The 22,837-nt window shown below is 45.5% G+C and overlaps 1 protein-coding gene across 1 annotated transcript in view; it reads right to left on the bottom strand.

Annotated features, from left to right (window-relative positions):
- Positions 1–10,272: 10,272 nt before the first annotated feature.
- The window catches only part of AUP1 (AUP1 lipid droplet regulating VLDL assembly factor), a 142,187-nt gene continuing 129,622 nt past the window's right edge, over positions 10,273–22,837 (bottom strand). Inside the window, exon 12 of the mRNA XM_078678822.1 lies at positions 10,273–11,959. Within this exon, the coding sequence (XP_078534948.1) occupies positions 11,911–11,959 (49 nt within the window). The 3' untranslated portion in view covers positions 10,273–11,910. The remainder of the gene's footprint in view (positions 11,960–22,837) is intronic.

The raw sequence follows: 22,837 nt of genomic DNA, 5'->3' as shown, positions 1-22,837 counted from the left end.
ATTTAAAAATATTTGTTCTGGGATCATGCAGGCTCTAAACATAGATTCTATACCCTGTACTTGCCATTCTTTTGTACCCCAAACACTTTTCAATTCAACATTCTTGTCCCAATAATCAAAACCAAAAGTATTCATTTTTTCAAAGAATGAGTCTGAATATATCAATTTTGTGTTGGTTATCATGGTCTTTGTCCCTGTCTTGTTTGACAATTTAAAATAGAATGCTTCAGCATTACTTGTGTTAAAACCTGAAAAGTATGAATATTTGTCATAGAAGGTCCTTGAGCTTCCTTTTGGAGGGGTTGCACAATGTTCCCATTGATTATAATTTAAAACATTTCTAGGTTGTGCAGATCTATGTAAAAAATGGTTACCATAGTGGTTATAACAGTACATACTATCATAATTTGTAGAACCCTGCAAATAATCATGTTTGGTAAATTTAGCAGACATTACTAAGTCAGACATCATATTATTAATGCTTTCGAAGTCCCAATCATCAGCAAATGAGCTTGGTTTTGCAAAGTCACTCAATGAGATCTTAATTTGGTGTGGATATTTCAGGATTTCGACCGGACCATAAATTTCATAGTCAGTGTTGTCCCAGGCTACCCCACCAGGTATCGGATTGGCTGTGAAGTTGACTGAAGAAAGTTCTCTTTTCTCGATGTGTGAAGATGCGTGTGGTTTGAGGATCAAGTTGATTTTCTGACTTGCTGTGTCCATTTTTGCATATTTTCCCTCAATGAAGCGTCCCAAAGTTAGTATCATGATGAGCCAAAGTATGAGGATAAATGCACCAAAACCCACCCAAAATTCAATCCATGGAGAAATCAGATATGTTTCTTTCAGTTGTTTCAAAAGTTCTTTAGCTTTATCTTTAAAGGTTTTTGATGATGGCTGTGTCTTTGATTCACTGAAGCCTTCAGAGGAATCATCGAAGTTTATGAAGTAGCCGGATGCAGTTCTGTCAATTGTTCCAATTGGTTCAGGATTTCTGTTTCTTGCATTTTCACTTGGTACTTCATTATAGATTGGTGTGTCTCTGCTAAATGTTTTTATTTGGGTTTTCAGAGGTCTGAGTTCTATTGCATTGTTGCATAGTCCTTGTTGTTTTTCTGTAGGCGTTTCGAATGTGATGAGCCTCTTCGTTAGGACCTCTGTACTGGTAGCAAACCTTGGTGTTCTGCTACTTATTGGGAGTCCACTTGGCCTACTGTTTGTTATCGGCCACATGTTGTGGTTTTACCAGGTCGATGGATACAACTCGGTTCTCCTTTTTTCCAGCAAGTGGCGGTAGTACAACTGATCTTGTCCCGTTGACAGACAAGACAGGAACTGCTTTTCTGTAAGAAGGCCCAAATTCCTTCTTTACCGCGATCTTTTCCCTGACTAGATCCCCGACTTTTGGAATCCAGACAGGTCTTGCTGGGACAGGTGGTGGTTCTTCAGTGGTTGTTGGCTGTTGTTTCAATTTTATGTTGCTCAGGTCTTTTCTTGTTTTGTTTAAGTCCTGCAAAATAGCCAAACGGTCTTTGATATCAAAGTTTTTTTCTCTCCCCACTGAAGTCTGACTATCAATGTCAGAGATCAACATCCTAGTTCCAAATAATAATTCGTACGCACTGAATCCCTTCAGAGAATTTCTTGGCAAGTTATTTAGACTACGTTGGACACTTATTAGATGTTTGACCCACCCAGCTCCCGAACCTAATATCCTTTCCGTTATAGATTGCTTTATGCCTTGGTTTTTTCTTTACACCATCCCGTATCCCTCAGGAAGGAAGTGAGAAGATTCCCGCTGTGCTATGCTCATTTGGCCATGTTTCCCATCAGGCTGGAGGGCTAGAGTGAAAACAATGGTCAAACGTAGCATGCTCTTAGCGTATATGCCATTTAGACTTGCAAATCTTTGTATAACAGTCCAGACGTCAGCCGAGTGCTGGTGATCTACATTATAAGTGTAAACTAGCCTGTATATGTTAATCGCACGCCTTCTTTTTTACTCTTGATCTTTTCTGGAGTAAACCGACGAGGTATTAAACTGTTTCTCTCCCCACTGCGATCTCTGTTGCAGTTTGGGCAGTTTTTTACAAACATGGTGTGACGCAGGCTCATGCCTGGCCACCAGTACCGTGATTGTAATTCTTCCAGAGAATCTTTTAGTTTTAGGTGTCTGAGACCCTCGCCCATATGTGCGTCTGCGATTAACAAGTTTCTCCTGTCCATGTTTGGAATCACCCTATCCCCCACTCCAGGGATTCTAGCAAAAGGGACGGAGTTTGCATCGATTATGTATGTATAATTGAGTGGATAGTTGATCGGTAACGCTGAGCAGTCGCCTTTTGATGACGTTTTCACTGCCAGTACTGTTTCACCGTCAATGTATTTTAATGTACGCTTTTTTCGAACTACGGGAGCCGATTTAGTGGCTGCCGCTGTGGCTGTCTCAGCCAATGAATTCCCTGCAACGTGAACGCCATCACGCTGATGACTCAGTGAGTGTGTCACGTGAGTCTTTGGTAGCTCTTTTTGTAAAAGAGCTATTTGTTCCCAAAGCATTTTCTGCTTTATTGTTGCATCTGTGTCATCTTTGTAACCGTTTTGAATCCATGTCTGCAAATCCTTGTTATATGATTTGACGCAGTAATAGGAATCTGACACTATAAGTGTCGGGAATTCGCGATCCGCATTATCTAGCGCCATTTTCAATGCTAGTATTTCAGTTTGTTGTTCTGAATTAGTTTCTACTGAGTGTGTTTTTGTTAATAGAGGTTTTAGTTTACCTCCGCGCCACACTTCTTTTGTAATCCCACATGTGGGGTTGTATGCCTGTTCTCCCCAAACGGGGGGTTGAGCATGTCCGTCTGTATAAATTACACAGGCGTAATGTCGTAAAGGCAGAATGTCGATTGGCAGAGGGAATGTTCTTTCATATTCTAGATTTTTTAATTCTTCTAGTTCTGGATCAAAGTAATAGTATACTTTGTCCGTTGTGATTGAATTCACCCATTGTATCCATTCCGGATTCAATGTTGTTGTTGGTAAATTACACGGTGTTGTTAGTGCCTTAAAGGCTGATTCAGCTGTTCTGACTGTGATATGTCTACCGTCAGCTTGATCTTTTTCTCTAGCTATTGCGGTTTGAACTGCATGAACAATTTTTTCTTTGTTGCTGAAATTTTGTTCAGCTTCTGTGTACAAGTGTGATTTGAATGCAATTGGTACCTTTTCTCCCTCATTAGAGGTCAGGTATGTGAATCCGCATCTCCCTGGGATGACTCGAATCACAAGATTGCGTGTGTTATCACGTGTTTCTAATTTTGTTTTAATTAGCATGTCTGTTTGTAGGGATCTCAAAATTTCTGTGTGTATTTGAGTCCAATTGGATCTTTTAAAATCGGGTTTTATCAGATCATAAAGGGGTTTGACCCTTTCTGCGTAATTTGCAATGTATGTTCATCCGAAATTTAGGAAGCCTAGAATTGACTAAGTTTTTTAGTGTTCTAGGTGCTTGGAGTACGGCACATTTCTCTAGGAAATTGTCAGCCAGGCTTTTGCCTTCGCTTGATAATTCATATCCTAAGAACAGGACTGTCAGATGGGCAATTCTGGATTTTTTAAAGTTGAATTTGTAACCCTCTGCTGCGAACCCAAGTATTATGGTGTTCACTCTTTTCAAGTGAGTCTCCAAGTCATCATCTGTTAAGTATATGTCATCGACATAAGATAATGCTTCATCATCATATAGTTGTAGTAATTCTGTTACTCTCGCTGAGAATACCCCCGGGCTGTTCTTGTACCCCTGGGCTAACCGAAAGAATTGTTTTTGAGTGCCATTTATTGAGAATGCAGTTAAATATCTGCTCTCTGGTGCTATGTTTTGACAAAAGAATCCATTAGAGATGTCTAATGTTGTTTTGTATTTTTTGCGCACTATGTTATTCATTAGTGCAGCACTATGTGAGTTTTGCACTGCAAAAGTTTTGCAACATGTGTTAAGGTGTCGGTAATCCAAAACTAGACGGTATGAATTGTCTGGTTTGGAGACCGGAAACAAAGGGTTGTTCATTTGTGAGGTGCAAGTTTCAATCACCCCCTGGTATTCTAGCTGATCTAGTATTTCATTTACCTGTTTTTTAGCTTCTTGCTTAATTGGGTACTGCCTTTGTGCAGTTGGTTGTGATTTTAACTGGATTTTGTGAGGAGGAGAGTCCTCATCCCATCCCACGTGATTTTTATATAAAGCAGGAGCTAGAGCCACTGCCCACTTTCTAGCAAGTGTGTATTTTTTATGAATAGGAATTTGATTTGAGAAGGCAGGCATAATTATTTCTTCGCCATGAGGGCACTCCCTGACAAACTCTGGTGGCCAGTCTTTTTCAGCTAGAAGGATATCATAGCCCTTGGAGAGATTATCCCAAAATAGTCCCCTTATTTTTCTAGTCTTATCCCCCTCTAGACGCAATGTTATTTCGTATATTTTGTGAGGTTTGCTAACTCTGGTGTCCGCAGTTTCCACTTGAAGATATTCATTCGTGTCCACTGTCTCCAGATGATTCATAAGGACTTTGCGAGCTATGCTCACTTCTGCTGCGCTGTCTAGCATTGTCTGAGCCCATTCTCCGTTTTTCAGTTGTGTCCTCAGTATTCTCGGCATTGTTAACTATTTTAATGCTGGCTACCTTCTTTTTTGGAAATTGTAATTTCTTTTTTAGCTGAGCAGGTTCCTTGTCTTTGGACTTGGCGTGCTCTTCTCTTTGTTCTGATCGTCCTCTTCTTTCCGATTTCTGCGAGGAAGTCTGAAAAGATTGAGAGGGACGTGTATCAATGTCTTGATATCTATCAGGCTTTTTAATATTATCCTTATTTCTAAGGTTATATCTTTTCCCAGAGGGGTCACTCTGAGGTGACCTGTGTCTTTGGTTCGGAGATTTTTCTCTTCGCCTAGGAGACCTTCCTCTGGACTGGAATTTCTTTTCTTTAGGATTGGATTGTTTGTTTCCATCCCAGTTCTTTTTTGGTGATGTAGAATTATTATTAAAAAATATTTTTTCAGGACTTTCAATTAGTTGCGGTTTTACTGGTATTCCACCTAAACTATCTCTACCTAGTTCCTCATAGGATTTTTCTATGATTCTGGCAATTTCAGCTGGTTGGTCTGCTATATCTGTCTCTTTTAACCTCTGGCGGATCGCCACGTTTGCTGCTTCACCTTTTATGTTGGCTAATAATATAGCCGAGACCTGCTTGAAGTCTTTCAGTAATTTCATACCAAGAGTTAAAGCGGGTTCTGGACCATATTCATCTTGAATTTGTTTTAGCACATCTGGTATTACCGAAATGGATGGAACACCGTGCGTTTTTGTGTAGATGGAAGCAAAGACTGTACCCCAAGTGTCACAGTCCTCAATGTGTGGTGCGATTCCCATTGGAAGACAGATAGTCAGAATCCTGTGCTTTTCTAGCGGGGTAGTGTCTGGAAACACCGCCTCTATTTGGGTTATTTTCTGCGCTAGCCAGAATGGTATTTGTTCCCGTTTAGCCGGTACTTTACCTAGGCAGGACTGGATGTTCTGTGGTGTAATTTTATTTGTGTTCCCCTGGTGAGGGGTCAGCTGTGGGAGTTTAATCGCTGGCTGAATTGTTGAAGTCCGCATCACATACTGGACTAATTGTCTATGTATTTTTATTAATTGTTTTAGCTGTGTTAGCAAGTTAGCTGCAGACATCCCGTCGATGTCTGGATGTGGTGTGTATCCGGCTAGGACCGGCCACGTTGCTCCTGGTCTACCTAAAGGACCGAGCCTGGTGATGTGATTATTATGTTTTAGGGCGCCATCAAATAAGAGAAAATGCTCTTGAAATTTGAGTGGTACTTCCACCTCCTCGAAAGGAGTGTAATTTTCAGGAGGTTCCTCTATTTTGTAATAGTGGAAGTACTTTGTTACAGGATTTGCTGCTGGAAAATTTATCCATGAATAGTATACCTCTGTCTGCCGATATTCGTGTGCCTCAATTACGAATATGACTGTACCACCTCTAGGTGTCAGTCCGTTTTCTATAAGTTTTAAGGTTATAGATTTTCTTTTGATGACCGGGATGAGTATTATGTCCGGGTCTGCGTCTTGCATGGTAGCATCAGCTGCCGCGAGTTCAGTTGCTAATCTAACTGCCTCTCTTTCTTCATCACTGTCTACCATTTTACTGACAGGATGGTTATTTTTTTGTTTGTTTGCAGATCAGGTTTCTTATGGAAACAAAGATTAGATGCACAATATTTTGGAACAGTGTATCCTTCAACGTTGACTTATACCAAGAACCATACATAGGAGTTCCCTCCTGTGAGGTCTGGCGGATATAACCTTTCACCCACTCCAGACGTCTTTGGAGTATTATGGGAAAAGGGGTCTGAGTGAGAAAGCACGACTGAGTTACTCTAAATGTCTTACGTTAGTTTTATCGCCCTTTCCAAACGCGTTGGGCGCCATGTAGTGTAGTTCCTATCATCCCAATAGGCTCTGCGCATTGGAATAATACCTACAGCAGTAAAGGCCTAGGCCAGACGTTAACTAGGTCTACTACTGTCGATACTAGACTTAAAGTTTTGGGTTTTGCCAGCTAGCTCAGAGTTCACTAGAAACTTTCTCGAATGTTCAGGAGGGACTTAACTTCCCGGATTAGACAAGAAGGGATTTAGTTTCTGACAACCATAGAACATGACAACTTTGCTCTCCCCTAATCAAGAGTATATCTCGAGAGTCGTGTGAACAAAAGGCAATTTATTTTACTCAGTCAGTACGTGCATTCTTAGTCTCATCAGATTGTAGAGAAAAGGAAGAGACGGGCGTGTTCAATAAAAAGGTGTTATTTATTGATCAGTCTCTTTTCTCATACAAGAGAAATGGATCGATATTATTGCAATACTTATAGCTAAGTAAAGTGCATACATTAAAAGCAGAAGTATAAAATAATACTGTAAAAACATTGATATGGTTTCTAAGCCATAAGATGTTTTAAAATGAATAAAATATATTATATACACGTATACATTTGACTAAACGTACTCAACTGGTGTTTCTAAATACGCCTACCCCGTGTACCTGACCTAAGCCTAATACGTGGGCGGGAATAGAAAGTTACAGTTTAAGTTAAGTTTGTTTTTGCCAAGTGAATAACTAAAGAATTCTCTGCGAGGGGTTATTCAGTTCTGTACCTGGAATCTAGGTTGAATGAGGGATGGTATCTCTCTCTCTGGTCTCGATATTCCAGGCTGCCTGCGAGGGCTACCCGGAAGCGCCGGTGCTGGATCTCTCGGCAGGAGAAATCAGCGCGTCTCGTTCTCAGCGCGTCAGGAAGGCGGGGCTGTGCCAGCGGGGTCTGCTCTGCTCTGGGCTTCGGCAAGTATGGCTGCTCCGTCTCGTCACCACCGCGTGTGTTTGCATAGGGCAATATCGGTAATATTTATACCTTTAAGGTGCCGAGATTGACGTAAGGATGGACATAGATACGTCAATAAGGATGTCATACGACTTGCTCGTTAGCACATTCTTTTGCTGAAGTTCTCGGTAAAATCAAAACAATGGCCGCAGGGTTTTGCCCAGGTTGTCATAGGTTTGATTTGTTATGAGAACTCCGTATGCCTTATCAGGGGCTGGAGGAATATTGCTTGTCTAATTAGATCGCAAGCGTTATGACCTAATCAGATAACACGTTCCTGTGCCGTAGTGTGACTGCGTCAGATAACGGTATCTGCATCATGGGGGTTTTCTGCCTCATGGGCTGACTGTTAGTTAACTTGTTGGTTTGTTTAACCAGAATAGGGTCAGGAATAGGGGGATCGATTCAGAACCTATAGGAATACATCACAGGGTCTACCTTCCTCGCCTGCTGCTAGCTCAATGCAGTAGGAAAGGAGAAAAGACGACGCTCCACTAGCGATAATAACATGCCATATAGAAACCTATCAGCACCGCTTTGGAGACCAAATGCATCACTAGTGATAAGGATATACCTTATAGCGCCTCTTGGGACTATTTGGCAACTAAATGCTCCACGGTGGTAATGATAGGCCTTATAGCACCTATCGGCACTACTTAGGTGAGAAAATGCTCCAGTAGTGGTAATGACATGCCTTATAGCGCCTCTTGGCACTAATACGGAATGAGATAAAAGAAAGGACTACCCTGAGCAAACGTACTACACAACAGTTTCACCCCCTTGTAGAGCTTCTTTATTAATGGTGGAAATCTGGTTTACTGCTCATATCATTGGCGTTTTGTGAAACTGGGAAGTTTGATTCACATTAATCAAGGATAGATAGGAACGTCAGTTATTTAATCATAACACCCTTATTAACAGGCGGTTTTAGACAGAGGAGCTATACTTCTACAGCACCAAGTTCAGTGCATTTGCCTGTGCTTAGGTTGGCAGAGTCCAAGTGACTAGCAGCTCCTGATGGGTCGCAGAGAGCGCCATTTTGGAACCTTTTTACTTTTCTTTATGCCTACGTGTTTTATTGCATGGACAGCCACTTCGTCTGTTCAATCGCGTCTGTGGTGGGAGCAGTTGGAGATGAAAGTCAACACAAGTGGATGCCCCCTCCCTCCTTGCCACAAGACTCAGCAGCACAACAAGGGTGCACACAGCCGGTGAGTGATTTATACCACTCTACCCCCACTAGCTCTGTGTGCGGGTGTGCTTTTACAACAAGCAGAGCACACATACAACCTGTCTCAAATGCAAAGTAAGGACTGACAGGACTATACAACATAAATAAGCAATTTTTACACTTTAGAGTCAAAGAAAAGCTCATTCTAAACGACAACTAAAATTAACACAAATGTACAGAAACCATCTGTTTTTCTTTCAGTTAAAAGCAACAACTAACATTAGGCATAGATGTCAATAAAGACTTGACAAGACTTGGCACTGTGAGAGTTTAAATAGAGCAGGGCTTCCATCCTCGCCTCCGGCTGTGGAGAACTGTCTCCCACGTGTGCACTACACACTGCAGAAGTTTCCATCCTACAACCATACAACACAGCTTACCGCAAGTGCACACAACACACTTCGATCAGCACACAGCAGTGATGGTCTGGGGGCATGGAGTACTTATCAGTTCAGTTTGGGAGACATGCAGACACGTAAAGGTCCTGCCGAGCATGGGCTCTGGAACCGCCAGTGTCCCCTCTCGAGCTGGTGGAACCGAACATCAGAGGTTCAAAACTGGAATCCGCACCAATGTGTGACAAGCAGGCAATGCACAGCGCTGTGCTACAGGCACCCTAACCAGCCAGGCTATCTTATGAAGGCTCCAGCCTATAGTAGTGGTTACACACATCTCTATAGTAACTGCATTTACACCAGATGTGTCATGCAACAGCAGGTCGTACATCGAACAGTAATGGAAAAATAACGCAACTGGCAACAAATAAAAACGAAAATACTATCTTTTATGGTAAAATGCTTGAAAGATCCTGGGAGCTCTGCATGCATTCCAACAAACTGAGTAGCCAAATAAAGGGCGGACGCCACACACTGGCTTGGTGAGATGTGGAAAAGTATTCACAGTTCACCACCATGCCTCTGGACTGCTGGTGGAAGACCAGGTATGGAAGAGTGTGCTTCCAAAAACACCAGGTAGGGGTACTGATACAAGGTCCCTGAGGTGATTCGGGTATGAAACCTACTAAGAGTGAGTGCTCGAAGACCCTCATAAATCGCCTGTCGAAAGGAGGCAAATATTACTTTTCATAAACCACTCCCAGAGACCATTCGTGGATGCAGAGGTGCTGCATGGTACTGGCTGATGGGCAGCACTTTGACATCTCCAGGCGCCATTTGGGGAAATGTACAACAAGCAAGATGCCTCAAAGACACACTCCGACAAGCTTCACCAAGTACAGGAACCTTCATCGGTGATGGGCACAAAGTCAAACAGCAAAGGCGGCATACTTACTCCAGAGGCAGCAGTGGGGACAGACCCTTACCAAGGACGCTGTTCCATCGCACCTTTCACAATAGGAATGTGAAGCCTCTGTGGTCTATTGTGTCTAGCACAGAACGCCGCGCTGGCTGCAGACAATGGAGTCCAGACTCAGCAACAAGATGCCAGCTGTCACCATGGTGGACGGTCTATACCGAATGGGTTCTACGCACACTCCACCCTACAGGCCAGCAGCAAGGCGCACCACATTCTTCTCAGTTACATCCGTGCTTATCACACACAGCTCTTTCATCGCACAGTGACCAGAGTCTGGCAGGCAGAGATTTCAGTTTCACTTGTATTTATTGTAAAGGAGAGCCCACAAGTGAGCTACTTTATAAAAAAAAAAAAAACACACAATTTCAGAGTGGTTACTCAATCATTTGCTATTCCAGTTTCCAGAGGACAACAGCAATGCCAGAGCTGTTCTGCTGTGAGCATGTGGCTCAAACTGTAGAGAACTGCATGGACCACTTGGGCTGGCCACCACTCATGTACCACACCACATCTAGGCCTCCACCAAACCGGCCAATCTTCAGCTAAGGAAGGGATATCATCCCCAGCCCCAGCCCCAGCCACGCAGGCGGAAACCATGTTTGAGCAGACAACCAAGAAGCTCAGAGGTCAATATGATATCCACGTAAACAAGACTCAACTCCCAATGAAGCTTGAGGTTTCAAGTTCGCCCAATTGGCCATGGCAAAGTACAGGTCTGTGTTGTTACGGACACAAAGCTCAAAGACGACCATGCGTTCTCTGCAGCAAATCGAAACGCTTCATCTCCAAGGAAGGCGCCACGCTTCATCTCCAAGGCAGGTATTCATTAGAGGGTCCTCCACAGGTGGCGACCAGAGGAGCTGTGATGCCCATCCGTCCTTTGGAGACCTCCGCCAGAATGGCAGCTGCAGGTCTGACATCCCTTGATCTCCATCCACAAGTAACTCTGAACACGCTTTCTGCCAGGACTACAAACCTACATTACAACTGTGACTGATGTCTTGGCCCAGCTTCAAAAAGAACCTAAATGTCAGGGCGAGCCACATACACAGACCCCGCACCACCAACAACCACAGCCTTTTATTTCACAGCTCTGTTTGCAGGAAATTAAGCAGTATGGAGGGAGCAGGGAGAATCCTGTGCAGAGGTAAAACAGACCAGGCAAATGAAGTTTGTAGCAGTGAGTAGGCAAGTCAAGAGTTCTATCAAATGGCAGACAGAGGCCACGGCATTCAAGATCCATGGACGAGGCGGACACGTCATGTGACCTTATCTGCACATATAAGGCTTTCTGGTGCGCATTGCTTCGTGGAGATGGCGAGGACACACACTACTGCCTGTCATGACTTAATATTTGTGACACGGTATCATTGTCCAGAAACTTGGCATTTCATGGTGTCAGTAACGCAGCTTTAGAGGTTGTCCCAGAGACAGACAGTATTGTGGAGAGGAGACACTGCATTCTACACATTGAAGCAAAACACGGGTAAAGATTGCAGCTGTAATTTGGCTCTTCAAAATAAAATAACAATATCACTGTTGGATTTGCCAAGGATCGTTGCCTTAAACTGGACTGGAAAACATACCTGTGTGAGTTTCTGATTTAGTACTAAAACACACTGCAGTTCGTAGGAAGAACGGCATGAAAGTGACTTCATGCATAGACGCCACACGTGTACCTCCAAGGGCTGCGCTTCCCCACTCGAGCAGCACATGGTCCACGGCCAAATGTTACTCGCCACTGGTACACGTCCTGATCATAATGAGACACACAAATGTGCTTCTTGTAGATTGGCTGGGCTGTCAATGTCCCACTCTCCCACCACTCCCTTTCACCACCTTCCAAACAATTGTGAAGTTCAGAGTTTTTTCTTCTTCTTGAAGTGCTCAAGTGCTGAAGGCCTGGTTGTCATCTCCCACGTCCATCACTCATGTTTTTCGGAGGAGGGGGGACCATATTTCTGGAGGTACCGGCTGTAGAAGACACAATGTATATAAAAGATTACCAAGGAGAGGCAAAACCCATCATTAGAAAGCCTGCCTGCATTCTCTTGCCTCATCCACACCAGGCTCTCAAGGGGTATACAACTTAAGGAAATATACGGGAATGGACTATGAAAACATTTGAAGCGCCGCCTGCCCTTATGCAATTCACATCATCATAGGTATAGCTTGCTTATCTTTACAGCCAGAAAATTCAGTTTATTGAGTATCTGCACGACTAGTTTGACCAAATGCGAAACTAGCTCAAGATCGAAAAGACTGCAAACAGGACCAAACATACACACAGCTTGCTCACTATTACAGGGACGTGATAGGGTCTACGGATCACTGGTCGGGACAAAACCATGGTATATGTGAACCGATTGGTGGGCTGCGGGACAATGCTCATTTAAGTCATGGGTAGACATCGACCAATCACAAACCCACTTAGAGTTCCTCAGACTTCAATGGTTAGGTCGAGCCTGTCCCATTCCGCAGGAATGGATAGGATCGAATTCATGTCGGCAAAATCCTCTTCAAACTAAGGGGTTTCAGCCCGGCGTTTTCTTGCAGTTCACGTGAACATGCACGAGCATTCACGGCCAGGGCTTCTCCTCCCCTAGCAGCACTCCTCCCACACCAGCAACTCCCCCCCTCCCACACCAGCACCTCCCCTCTCTCTCCCCGCAAACACAGCCTTGCCGTAGCAGCACTCCTCCCACACCAGCACCTCCCCCCTCCCACACCAGCACCTCCCCTCTCTCTCCCAGCAAACACAGCCTTCCTTTCATTTCTCCTCCCCCTCCCCAGCCAGCTTCCCCCAGGCCGTGTTCCCTCAGATATGCTATTGCATATCGTTTGCTACCTCTTGTATTTTGTTGCTCTTGATACTTGCACAACTGTCACTATTGTCTCATGTAACGTAACGTTTGCTTTTGTAACATGCTCACTTGTAATTTTGGCTTCATGTATCTAAAAACGCCTCCCTCGCGCTCCTTTCTCCCTCTCTCCCGCTGCCTAGTCCTCCCACCCCCTCCCTCTCCAGCGCGCGCTCCACTCGCATCTGCCTGCTGCTCCCCCGCCAATGTGACAATACAAATATACTTCAAATGCATCGGAGAGTCGATTTAAAGTGGGGGAACAAAGATGGATATAGTATTATCAGCAGTCACTGGCGCAAAACTAGAACAATAAAACTAGTCGCTACCTTAAGAATAGTGTTGAAGCTCGTGGCTCCCATACACTCGCACGCGGTGCATTATCCTGCAGCCAATGGACAGGTTTGAAAGCGTTTAAGGTTGGACATCGATCACAGGCGAGTTCTGCATCACCTCTAATGGCACGTCCAATGAAAGCCTAGTATGCCCTGTACGGGGCCACCTTCTTTAGATTCTCTAACCCCTGAATAGCGTGGCGTGTTGTATGCACCAGCATCTAGTCTGGGGTAAGAAAGCCCTCCTATTAGAAGCAAAGCCCCTTTAATAGAGAGGTAGGGTCAGAGGTCAACACCAGGAGATGCAGGGACGCTAGGTCATGCATCCTAGTTAAGACTGCTCAGTCCTGAAATACATTCGTGGCGCCGGAGGTATTTTATGCGGTCTCTCCAATGACCTCGTTTTGAGATGCGTGCACCACAACTGACATGTCCACCCTGGTGTTATCAGAGTTGTGTATGTTAATGTTATGTTATGTTAATTAGCTCTTCTATAGCGCAACGGCTACTCACAATGGAGTGTCCCGGCGCTTTGGCGAAGAGGACCTTTAATGGAAAGGAAACATAACTGAGAATAAAAGACAACACAATTCCTAAATAAAAAGCCATGTTTTTAATGCCTTTCTAAAAGACAACAGACTAGGGGCCTGTCTAAGAGCAATTGGAAGTTCATTCCAAGCACGTGGGGCCAGGTAATCATCGAGATCACCTGTTTACTACAGGAGGTTTGAGTGGTAAGGGGAGGGGAAAGCAAACAAAAGCCCTGAACCCAGGCAGGGGCAGTGCTTCCCCCTTGACTTGTGGATGAGGGTACAAGAAGCCAACAACTCTATATTTTGTATTTAAACTTAAACAAACAAGACTATGGGGGATGCGCCACAAGGTACAAGTACTTGGCACCTGCCATCCCTACACACATGAAACACCTCACCTTCTGCTTGGAGCACTTGCCATGACCACTGAAAAGCCACTAACTGAACACTGCTCATTTTCAGCGACAAATATCTGGGGCCAACTTCAAAACAGGGTATGATTTGTGTCGCAGCATTTGCTGAGATAGCACGCAGCACCGGTGCTGTCTGTCCTATCCGCCCTGGTCTCTGTCTCTGTAATTAACAACATGACAAAAGAGCAGACCTACTCTTGAAAAAACATGTTTTACTAAGAATTTGGAAATTCATTGGCCTTGTACTGGCTCTTAGGGCGAGAGGGTTTCCCCACTTGTGTGCGGAATCTGTCTACAATAGTAGTAGTAGTCTAGGTAGTATTGTAGGAGTAGCAAAATCAACAACACTGCTAGTGTGGATATGAAACCACAATGAAGGGTGACAACAGAGGAGAGCTGGTAGCAAGACAAGGACGTGGAGTTAAAATGTGAGGGGTGTGGGTGAAGAAAGTCAAAAGGAAGAGATTGAGAGGGGGTAGCGAATGCAAAAGTTAAAAGGCAGCATGGGAGCAAAAACATTTGGTAGACAAAAACAAGAGAGAGGAGGAAGATGAGAGAGAAACAGGTCAGTGGGGAGGTAAAGACCGCAGGGCACCTTCTACAATTTAGACTTAATAAGTGGGTCATCTTCAGATTTCTGTGGACTACCATTAGGGTCTCGGCATGTCTCAGGTCGTTTCCAATGAAGTTCCACGGATCGGGCGCTGCCCCAGAGAAGGCTCCCGCTGCTTTGTCCACTCTCAATTGTTCTGTTTCAAGTCGTAAATAGTGAAGGTTTCTGATCGCAGCGGATAACTTGAGGGAAGAGTGGAGATGTTCAGCTTGCTGTATTTCTGTTACTTCAGAGGTACAACTAGCCAGTTTTAACTTTACTTTGGCTTCGATGGGGACAAATGGCAAACTCTCACAACTAGGGAAATGTGGCCATTTTTTCATTTAAGAACAAAGCCCACTAAAAGTGGGTATCTAAAAGAGGACTGTACAGTGTGGTGAAACGCTGGGTTGGACAAATGGTTTGAGTTATTTTAGTTACTACCTGTTCAATATGTGAAGATGAGAACAAATAAGTTGGACAATGAGAGGAGGGGCAAAGTAGTCATGAGGATCTGTTGCGGCCTCTCAATTTGGCTTCTTGAAGTCCACAAACCAGGCGGAATTCAGTTTTGCATGGAACAAGCCTGTGGACGCCCACAGACATCTCATTTTATACATTAGTCGGGCACTTTATCACTATAGGAATGTCTATTGATTTATTTAGTTAAATTTATGTGTCAGCGCAACAGCTACCCAAAAAGGGTTTCCCGGCGCCACGAGGGGACAGAAGAGAGAAGGAAAAGAACTGCTGGCTGAAAAGTCAAGTCTTAAGAGACTTGCAGAACAGAAGGAGATTGGATTGCGTACGGAGAGATAAAGGCAGAGCATTCCATAAAACAGGACCCAAGCATGCAAAAGAGCGCCTATCCCATGCGGGAAAGTCGGACTCTAGGGACTTGGAATTTTGCTTGTGTGGAAGACCAGAGAGCGCGCGAGGGAACAAAGACAGGCTAGGCTTTGTACGTAGTGGGGAGACTTTGCACGCTTGATACGAAACATGTAGGCAAGAGCCTTAAACATAACCCATTTCTCCACCAAAAGCCGGTGGAGGTTCCCCAGCAGCCAGGAGGCAGATGCGGTTCTGGAAGCTCTTCTATAGCTAGATCATTCTTCTATGACTAGATCCAGTCATGAAAATCCACAAGGTCCAAGACAAAATGGTTTTAAAAATTGGGGCATTAGTGGAAAGAAACTGATTAAAATTAGCAACGTCAAGATTGTTCCAATTCCTAGAAGGTTTAGCAACACAATCGCTCCTCATATGGGAGAGACAAGGAGCCTCAAAGCGAAAACCCACTAAAAAGTGGTCGGTCCGGCACAGTAGAACAGCTGCTGGGCAATGTAAGGAGGGTAAATTCGACAAAAGGGGGTCGAGAAAGTGACCTGCTTTGTGGGTACGCCCGCTGTTATGGAGTAAAATGTTCATGGCAGCCAAGTCCGAGATAAAAGTATTGCTGGTAGTACAGGCGGGGTCGTCCTCTAGATGGAGATTGAGATCGACAATTGAAAAATTGGCTGAACTGAACAGAAAAGGAGTGACGAGATCGGGGTAGTTTGTAGCCCATGAGCCAGCAGGCCCAGGGGGGGGCGATACACCAGCATCTCAGAAAAGGGGAAGTGAGGAGTCAGGATCAGTTTAAACACTGCTGCTTCACAGCCGGGGATCAGTAACTCATCGAACTTACAACTAAAGGTGTTTTTAAAAATAATGGCGATCCCTCCACCCAGCCTATCTTCTCTATCTTTCCTGACAATAGAGTAATTAGATGACACGGCTCTGGCTAAGTCAGGACCACAGCATATGTTTAGCCATGCCTCTGTAAGGAACAGTGTGTCTAGTTGTTGATCCACCAAGAGGTCAAAGATGTACGACTGATGTTTTGGGAGGGAGCGACAGTTAATTTTGTAGAAAGAAAAGTTGTTTAAAGGGGTATACTTGGGTTTCATATGGCCTTGTATGTGCTGGAGGGCAGTAGTGGAGGATCCTATGGCATTACCTAGTCCTTCTAGATCCGTATTAACTGTAAAATTACAACCAGGGCAGGCGGCGATGGTTCCCTCAGCATTAAGGCAAGTACAGTTAGGCTGGGGATTCATACAGAGGTTCAGCAACTGAGTGGAGGTAAACTTTATTACGTCGCTGTTCAAAGGGGCATGGGTTTGGGCCCCAGCCTGGCGCGGCCTGGCGCAGACAGGCATAAGCGGTCTTACCTTTGGCGCACCTTTGTTGCACCCGCGGTGCACCCGCTGCGCGTCGGCGCCATGGTGTGCTAATGTAGCCTGCTGCTGGTGGAGCACTAGAGCGTCACCCTGCCACAATGGCCGCTCTGCAAGGGCTCACCAGGAAGTGAGTAAGATGCCGGCATTGTCAGGAGATGGCGTGGCTCATTCCACACAAACAGCACGAGATTGCTGCGGTGGACCGGGGGAGTGCCGAATAGAAACACAAAACAGGTGAGAAATAATAAGAAAACTAGCAACAGTGCAATTATTTCTTTTCAAATCTTAAAAACGGGTTTGCTGCCGGGCGCTAGCGCAGCTTAGCAAACCTCAGCCTCGGCTTACTGTCCCAGTGTAGGACTGAGGTGCGCTGTACATGGTTCTGGGGGCCATTTTGAGTCTGGTAGACCGCCACATCGATCTCCCCGATCAGCAATGAATCACTAAGGTGCAAGGACTGATCCCTGCGGGAACAAGAAATACAAGAGGGACAAGATCTGAGGCGAGAATCCCAGTCTGACCAGCTGCTTGTGACTAGTAGGAAGGATGAGAACCAGCTCATGGCCTCATAGAAATGCCCATGCGTTTCCAGATCGGAGCAGCCTGCAGTGACTATCGAAAGTTGGGGACAGAAAGAAGAATGAGGCAGCATCGCCATGCAGTGAATGTTGCGGTTTCGGTGCTGCACCCTCCCTGCAGTCCAGACTGGTCGTGGGTTGATATGGGGTTCAGTTCCATGCACGTTTGATGGCCACATTTGTAAAGCATGTTCGAACCCAAGAACAAATCTGCCCTGGCCGGGAAGACACTTCGCCATTTTGACAGGATCACATTGTGTTGGGTGGACACAAAAACAGTTTAAAGATTTTGAATAAAAGTTACTCATTTCAATGTGCAGACAATGATTAACTTTAAATAGAAAAGACTTCCAGGAAAGTAAAATATTCAACCCTAGAAATGGAGATTAGCAACAAAAATGAGAAATGCCTAGCCCCTTCTGGGTGAGAGATAAGACCTCAAAGCATTTACAGCTCCTGAGCACCAGGGCTATGCTTTATGTTTCACACCGAGTCATGTGGCAGTGTGACTCTACCGGGCAGCGCTATGCCCTGCCCAAGAATCATAACGCTACGTCTCAAACCTGAACTAAAGTGAGATCTTTACATGGTTTTTGCAAGATTACTTCAAAGTCACTGCAGCTGTCAAATCGAGCTATGCTGGAGTTCTGGTTTTAGTAATCTGGGGCACCCCGGTATGTGCCCTGTGCATCTGCCATGAAATCAAATAAGCGCGGTGGACCATCTGAAGAACAGCATAGTCCACCCTTGTCGCTAAGTAAAGTCCACTCTTATAATGGTGACCTGAAAGGGTTAAGGTGGAAAGTGGGAGTGTGTAAAGTAAGGGGGAAGTGTGAATAATCTAGTGAGTGGTCCCATGGCCAGTGTCAGAGGCCACAGTCACTGGAGTCTAAATCCAGTACCTCTGTGACAGCTTGCCAGCCACCGTCTCCACCAAGTCGCCAACTACTGTGTATGTCCTAAATGTGTTGTATGACTGGAGGGCCAGTGTCTGCAAACTTACCAGTCTTACCAGGAGAGTTTTCAAGTTGTCTGGGAGCCCACGAGACCATGGGGCCCTCAACAGCGAGCATTAACACCCCGCTCACCGCTGACAGCACAGCTCCCACCCTTAACACACCAAAATTAGTCCAGCACCAGAATAACACGCACCCCGATTTATCCCCCCCCATTCTCAGTCCCCATTACCCTTCAACCAACTACGCAGAACATACCTCCTCTCTTAATTTAACTCCCCCTCCCCATAACAGGATCATCTCCAATGCCGCTTCCCCTCCTACTCTCAGCCCCCACTATCCTCCCTACACCCCCACCGCGGCTATCAGTCTCACAGACTACACCCTGACCCCCCCGCCTACCACCAATGCCCTCATTCATACCACCAACGTCCTCCCTACCTCATCCACACCCCTCCCGCCCAAAACCTCTCGCCTCCCTAACTCCATCCCGCACACCGACAACGCAGACCTGCTCGTACACCAGCCCTCTCTCCCACCTGCACACGAATTCCCTTGTCAGCCAATCACCCCTGACTGCCACCTCCACCCCCACCACCTCCCCCACGATGGAATACATCATGGCCACCCTCACTCAGATCAAAGAAGACATACACACCATCAAAGAACTACTCTCTACACACCCTATACACCTCTCACCCACCTCAACCTTCCCTCCCAACTTGTCCCCTACTCCGTCGGCTGACTCCCGCACTCAACACGCCCCACACCGGGCGTCAATCCCTGCTCATAGCCGCAGCAACTGCCCTCGGCCCCCGCATCACCCCTGCAACGTCTCACGCAACTACACCTCCCCGCCCAACTTGTCCCCCACCCTTCCGACTAACTCTCTCACTCAGCTATCCCCCAATCTGACCTCAATCCCAGGTCGTAATCGCAACAACCGCCCTCGTCGCACCCACAACTCTTCTTCTGACCTCGACACACTCACCCTTCTCCGCTCCTATGACCAAGCCCCCCAAAATAACACAACCACCCCACACCTCACCATTCCCACGATACACTCAAACCCCCTTAGACCCCCCACACTAAACAGCAGATTCTCCATCCCCAATAACCTTAGAAAAGTCCCTCTCTCTCTAGAACCATCTACTGCCCTCAACACACCCCGTCTCAAATGCACTCTTCTCAACTGCAGATCAGCCAAGAAACATTCCGCCGCCATTGCTGACCTCCTCTTATCGCGGGACCTTGACCTAATCATCTTGACTGAAACCTGGCTAACTGAATCTTCGACACCTATAATGGACATCTTGGTTCCTCCCGACTACCATATTATCAGGCTCGACAGAACAGGCAAAATAGGTGGTGGAATCGCATGCATCTACAGGAACAACCTCTCTGTTCAGAAAGTCAATTCCACCTCCCTACCATCCCCAACATCTTGGGAATACATATGCCTTGACATTATTAGTGAGGGCAAACCGATATGCTCGCTTCACAGCATTTACCACCCACCCAGGGACAACCTCACCTTTTCCCAAGAAATAATGGAGTTGATCTCAACTAATTCCGGACGGCAACTCACCCAAATATACCTTGGTGACTTCAACCTCCATTGGAACGATCGCAACGACGCAGTGGTAAATAGTCTTAAAAATTTCCTCGATGCCCTTAACCTCACCCAAATATGCAACAGCCCGACCCACGAGAAAGGCTCTACCCTCGACCTGATCATCTCCAAAGAGGAGTCTATCCAACTCGAGTCCATCCAACCCTGTGACTGGTCAGATCATATTGTCACATTTTTTATCAATGAAAAATTCAAAGTTAACCCGGCTCAACTCGCCAAGCCCAAAGTCTGGAAAAGAGACTCGAAAAAGCTCAATCCAGGCTCTTTGCCCCCTAACAGATGCAACCTCCTACTGCCACCGACAGGTGCTACAGATGTCCAAACTCTGACTGACCACTATCTCAACGCCATGTCCTCTATAACTAATGAGGTTGCACCTATGGAGCTGAAAAGAGTCTCTACTAAAATCTCCAAACCATGGTACGACGGGAGTCTCAATGAGGGTAGACGAGACATGCGAATGGCAGAGCGTACCTGGAGATCAGCTCCCTCTGCAATGCACCTAAAAGAGCTGAAGAAAAAGAGAAACGCCTACTTCAGGAAAATAAAACGCTCAAAATCAGACTTCTTCAGCCTCCAACTCGACCAAGCAAAAAACCGCCCTAGAAAACTGTTTGAGCTAATCAGAACACAATCCAAGGAACAACCCCAACCGCTCAACACTAGGCATGAGGCACCCTCCTGTGAAGACTTCGCTGCTTTCTTCATCCAAAAAACTGACAAAATAAAAAGCGATCTCCTCATAGACGCAAGCCTCTACTCCAAACCCCAATGCCTAGCACCCACTGAACCAAAAAACAATGCTACATGGTCAACCTTCGGCACATACTCGGAAGAAGAAATTGGCAAACTGCTCAGCACCCTGAAACCATCCAATCACCTCACGGACCCCCTCCCTGCCTCCGCAGTAAAAGACTTTACCCCTTTGCTTCTCCCTCTCTGGACTAAAATTATCAACAGCTCTCTCCAACAAGGAAGCATACCTGACTCCCTCAAAGTTGGTCAGGTCACACCTCTACTAAAGAAACCTACAGCTGACCCCTCTGATCTCAACAATTACCGGCCCATCACCAATATTCCTACTCTCGCCAAACTGTTGGAAAAATGCGCACAACTTCAATTGACTAAACACATTGAGCAATTTGATCTCCTCAACACCCACCAGTCAGGCTTCCGAGCAGGACACAGCACAGAAACTGCTATGACTCACATAATTGACGACGCACTTCAAATACTAGACCAAAATGACACCTGCCTCCTCATCCTTCTGGATCTCTCTTCAGCATTCGACACCGTTAAACATGAGAATCTACTAGAACTACTAAACACAAGAATGGGTTTATCTGGAACTGTTCTCAAGTGGTTCACTTCCTTTCTTCACAACAGGTCGCAGAAATTCAAGAGCAACAACCTGATGTCCTCGCCAATACCTGTAACGCTAGGCGTCCCCCAAGGATCCTCTCTATCCCCAACTTTGTTCAACCTAGTCATGGAACCTCTCACCTCCTTGCTACATGCATCCAACATAAACTTTCACATGTACGCCGATGACACTCAGCTATATCTCAAGCTACAATCCCCCAAAGACATCTTGCGTCTGAACTCAACGATCAGAAGCACCCAATCTTGGCTGGCTGACAACCACCTCAAACTCAACACTATGAAGACTGAGTTCCTTCTGATCTCACCTCCCACGAAAATATCTACCACACAAACATGGCTTAAGCACCTAACAGCACTCAATGTCCAACTGACCATAGTGGATTCAGCAAAATCCTTAGGCATAACACTTGACACCAACCTCAACATGCAGCAACATATCAGCAAGGCAACAAAGGGAGCGAACTTCCAGATCAATACTCTGAGGAAACTTAAACCCCACCTCCCAGCCAAAGACTTCCAAACAGCAGTACAAGCGCTAGTCATCCCACGTATTGAATACGGCAGCACCGCCCTCTGCGGACTCCCCCGAACTACTACCGCACCACTAAGAGCTTCTCTGAATGCTGCAGCGAGACTCATCACTGGGTCAAAAAAGCACTCCCATATTACCCCTGACCTGAAATCCCTGAATTGGCTGCCTTTTGAAGCCAGAATACATCTGAAAATCGCCTGCATGACACACAAGGCGGTACACCTAAACTCACCCGGCTACCTCGCTCAGAAACTGACAATCTCTGGGGGAATTAGAAACACGAGAGGCACAAACAATCTTCTGCTGAAACCTCGAAGATTCAGGAAGGAAAAAACATACAAGCGCTCCTTCTCAGGATTGGCGCCTAGGATTTGGAACTCACTCCCTCCCGAAACCAGGCTCATCTCTTCCACTACACTCTTTAAAAAAGAAGTAAAAGCTATCCTCATGGCTAAATACACTTGATCTATTATCTCGAACTCTGTTAACACCCTGCACCGATCTGTACTACATGCTTGACCCATCTACTTATTTGTATGAGTTGTCTTATTACTCACGTGATGGGCTTTGCAGCCACCTATCTGTACTGTACTGTTTGACTTTTTGTTTGACTATGTTCCCTCATGTACCCCTCTATGTAAAGCGCTCTGATATCTGTGAAGATCTTGTTCGCGCTATATAAAACTTTGAAAATAAAAATAAATAAATAAAACGTGGGCACCGGAGTCCAGAAGTCATTGGACTTCTGATCCGTGCCAAGCCATCCTGACTGCAGCTTCAACTGTTGATAGCACCCACTCGGGCTGGCAACAAA

The sequence above is a fragment of the Lissotriton helveticus genome, chromosome 2_2, assembly GCF_964261635.1.
Source record: "Lissotriton helveticus chromosome 2_2, aLisHel1.1, whole genome shotgun sequence".
Classification (NCBI taxonomy): Eukaryota; Metazoa; Chordata; class Amphibia; order Caudata; family Salamandridae; genus Lissotriton; species Lissotriton helveticus.
Note: the sequence above shows the minus strand (reverse complement) of the source record. Positions and strands in the feature narration are given on the sequence as shown.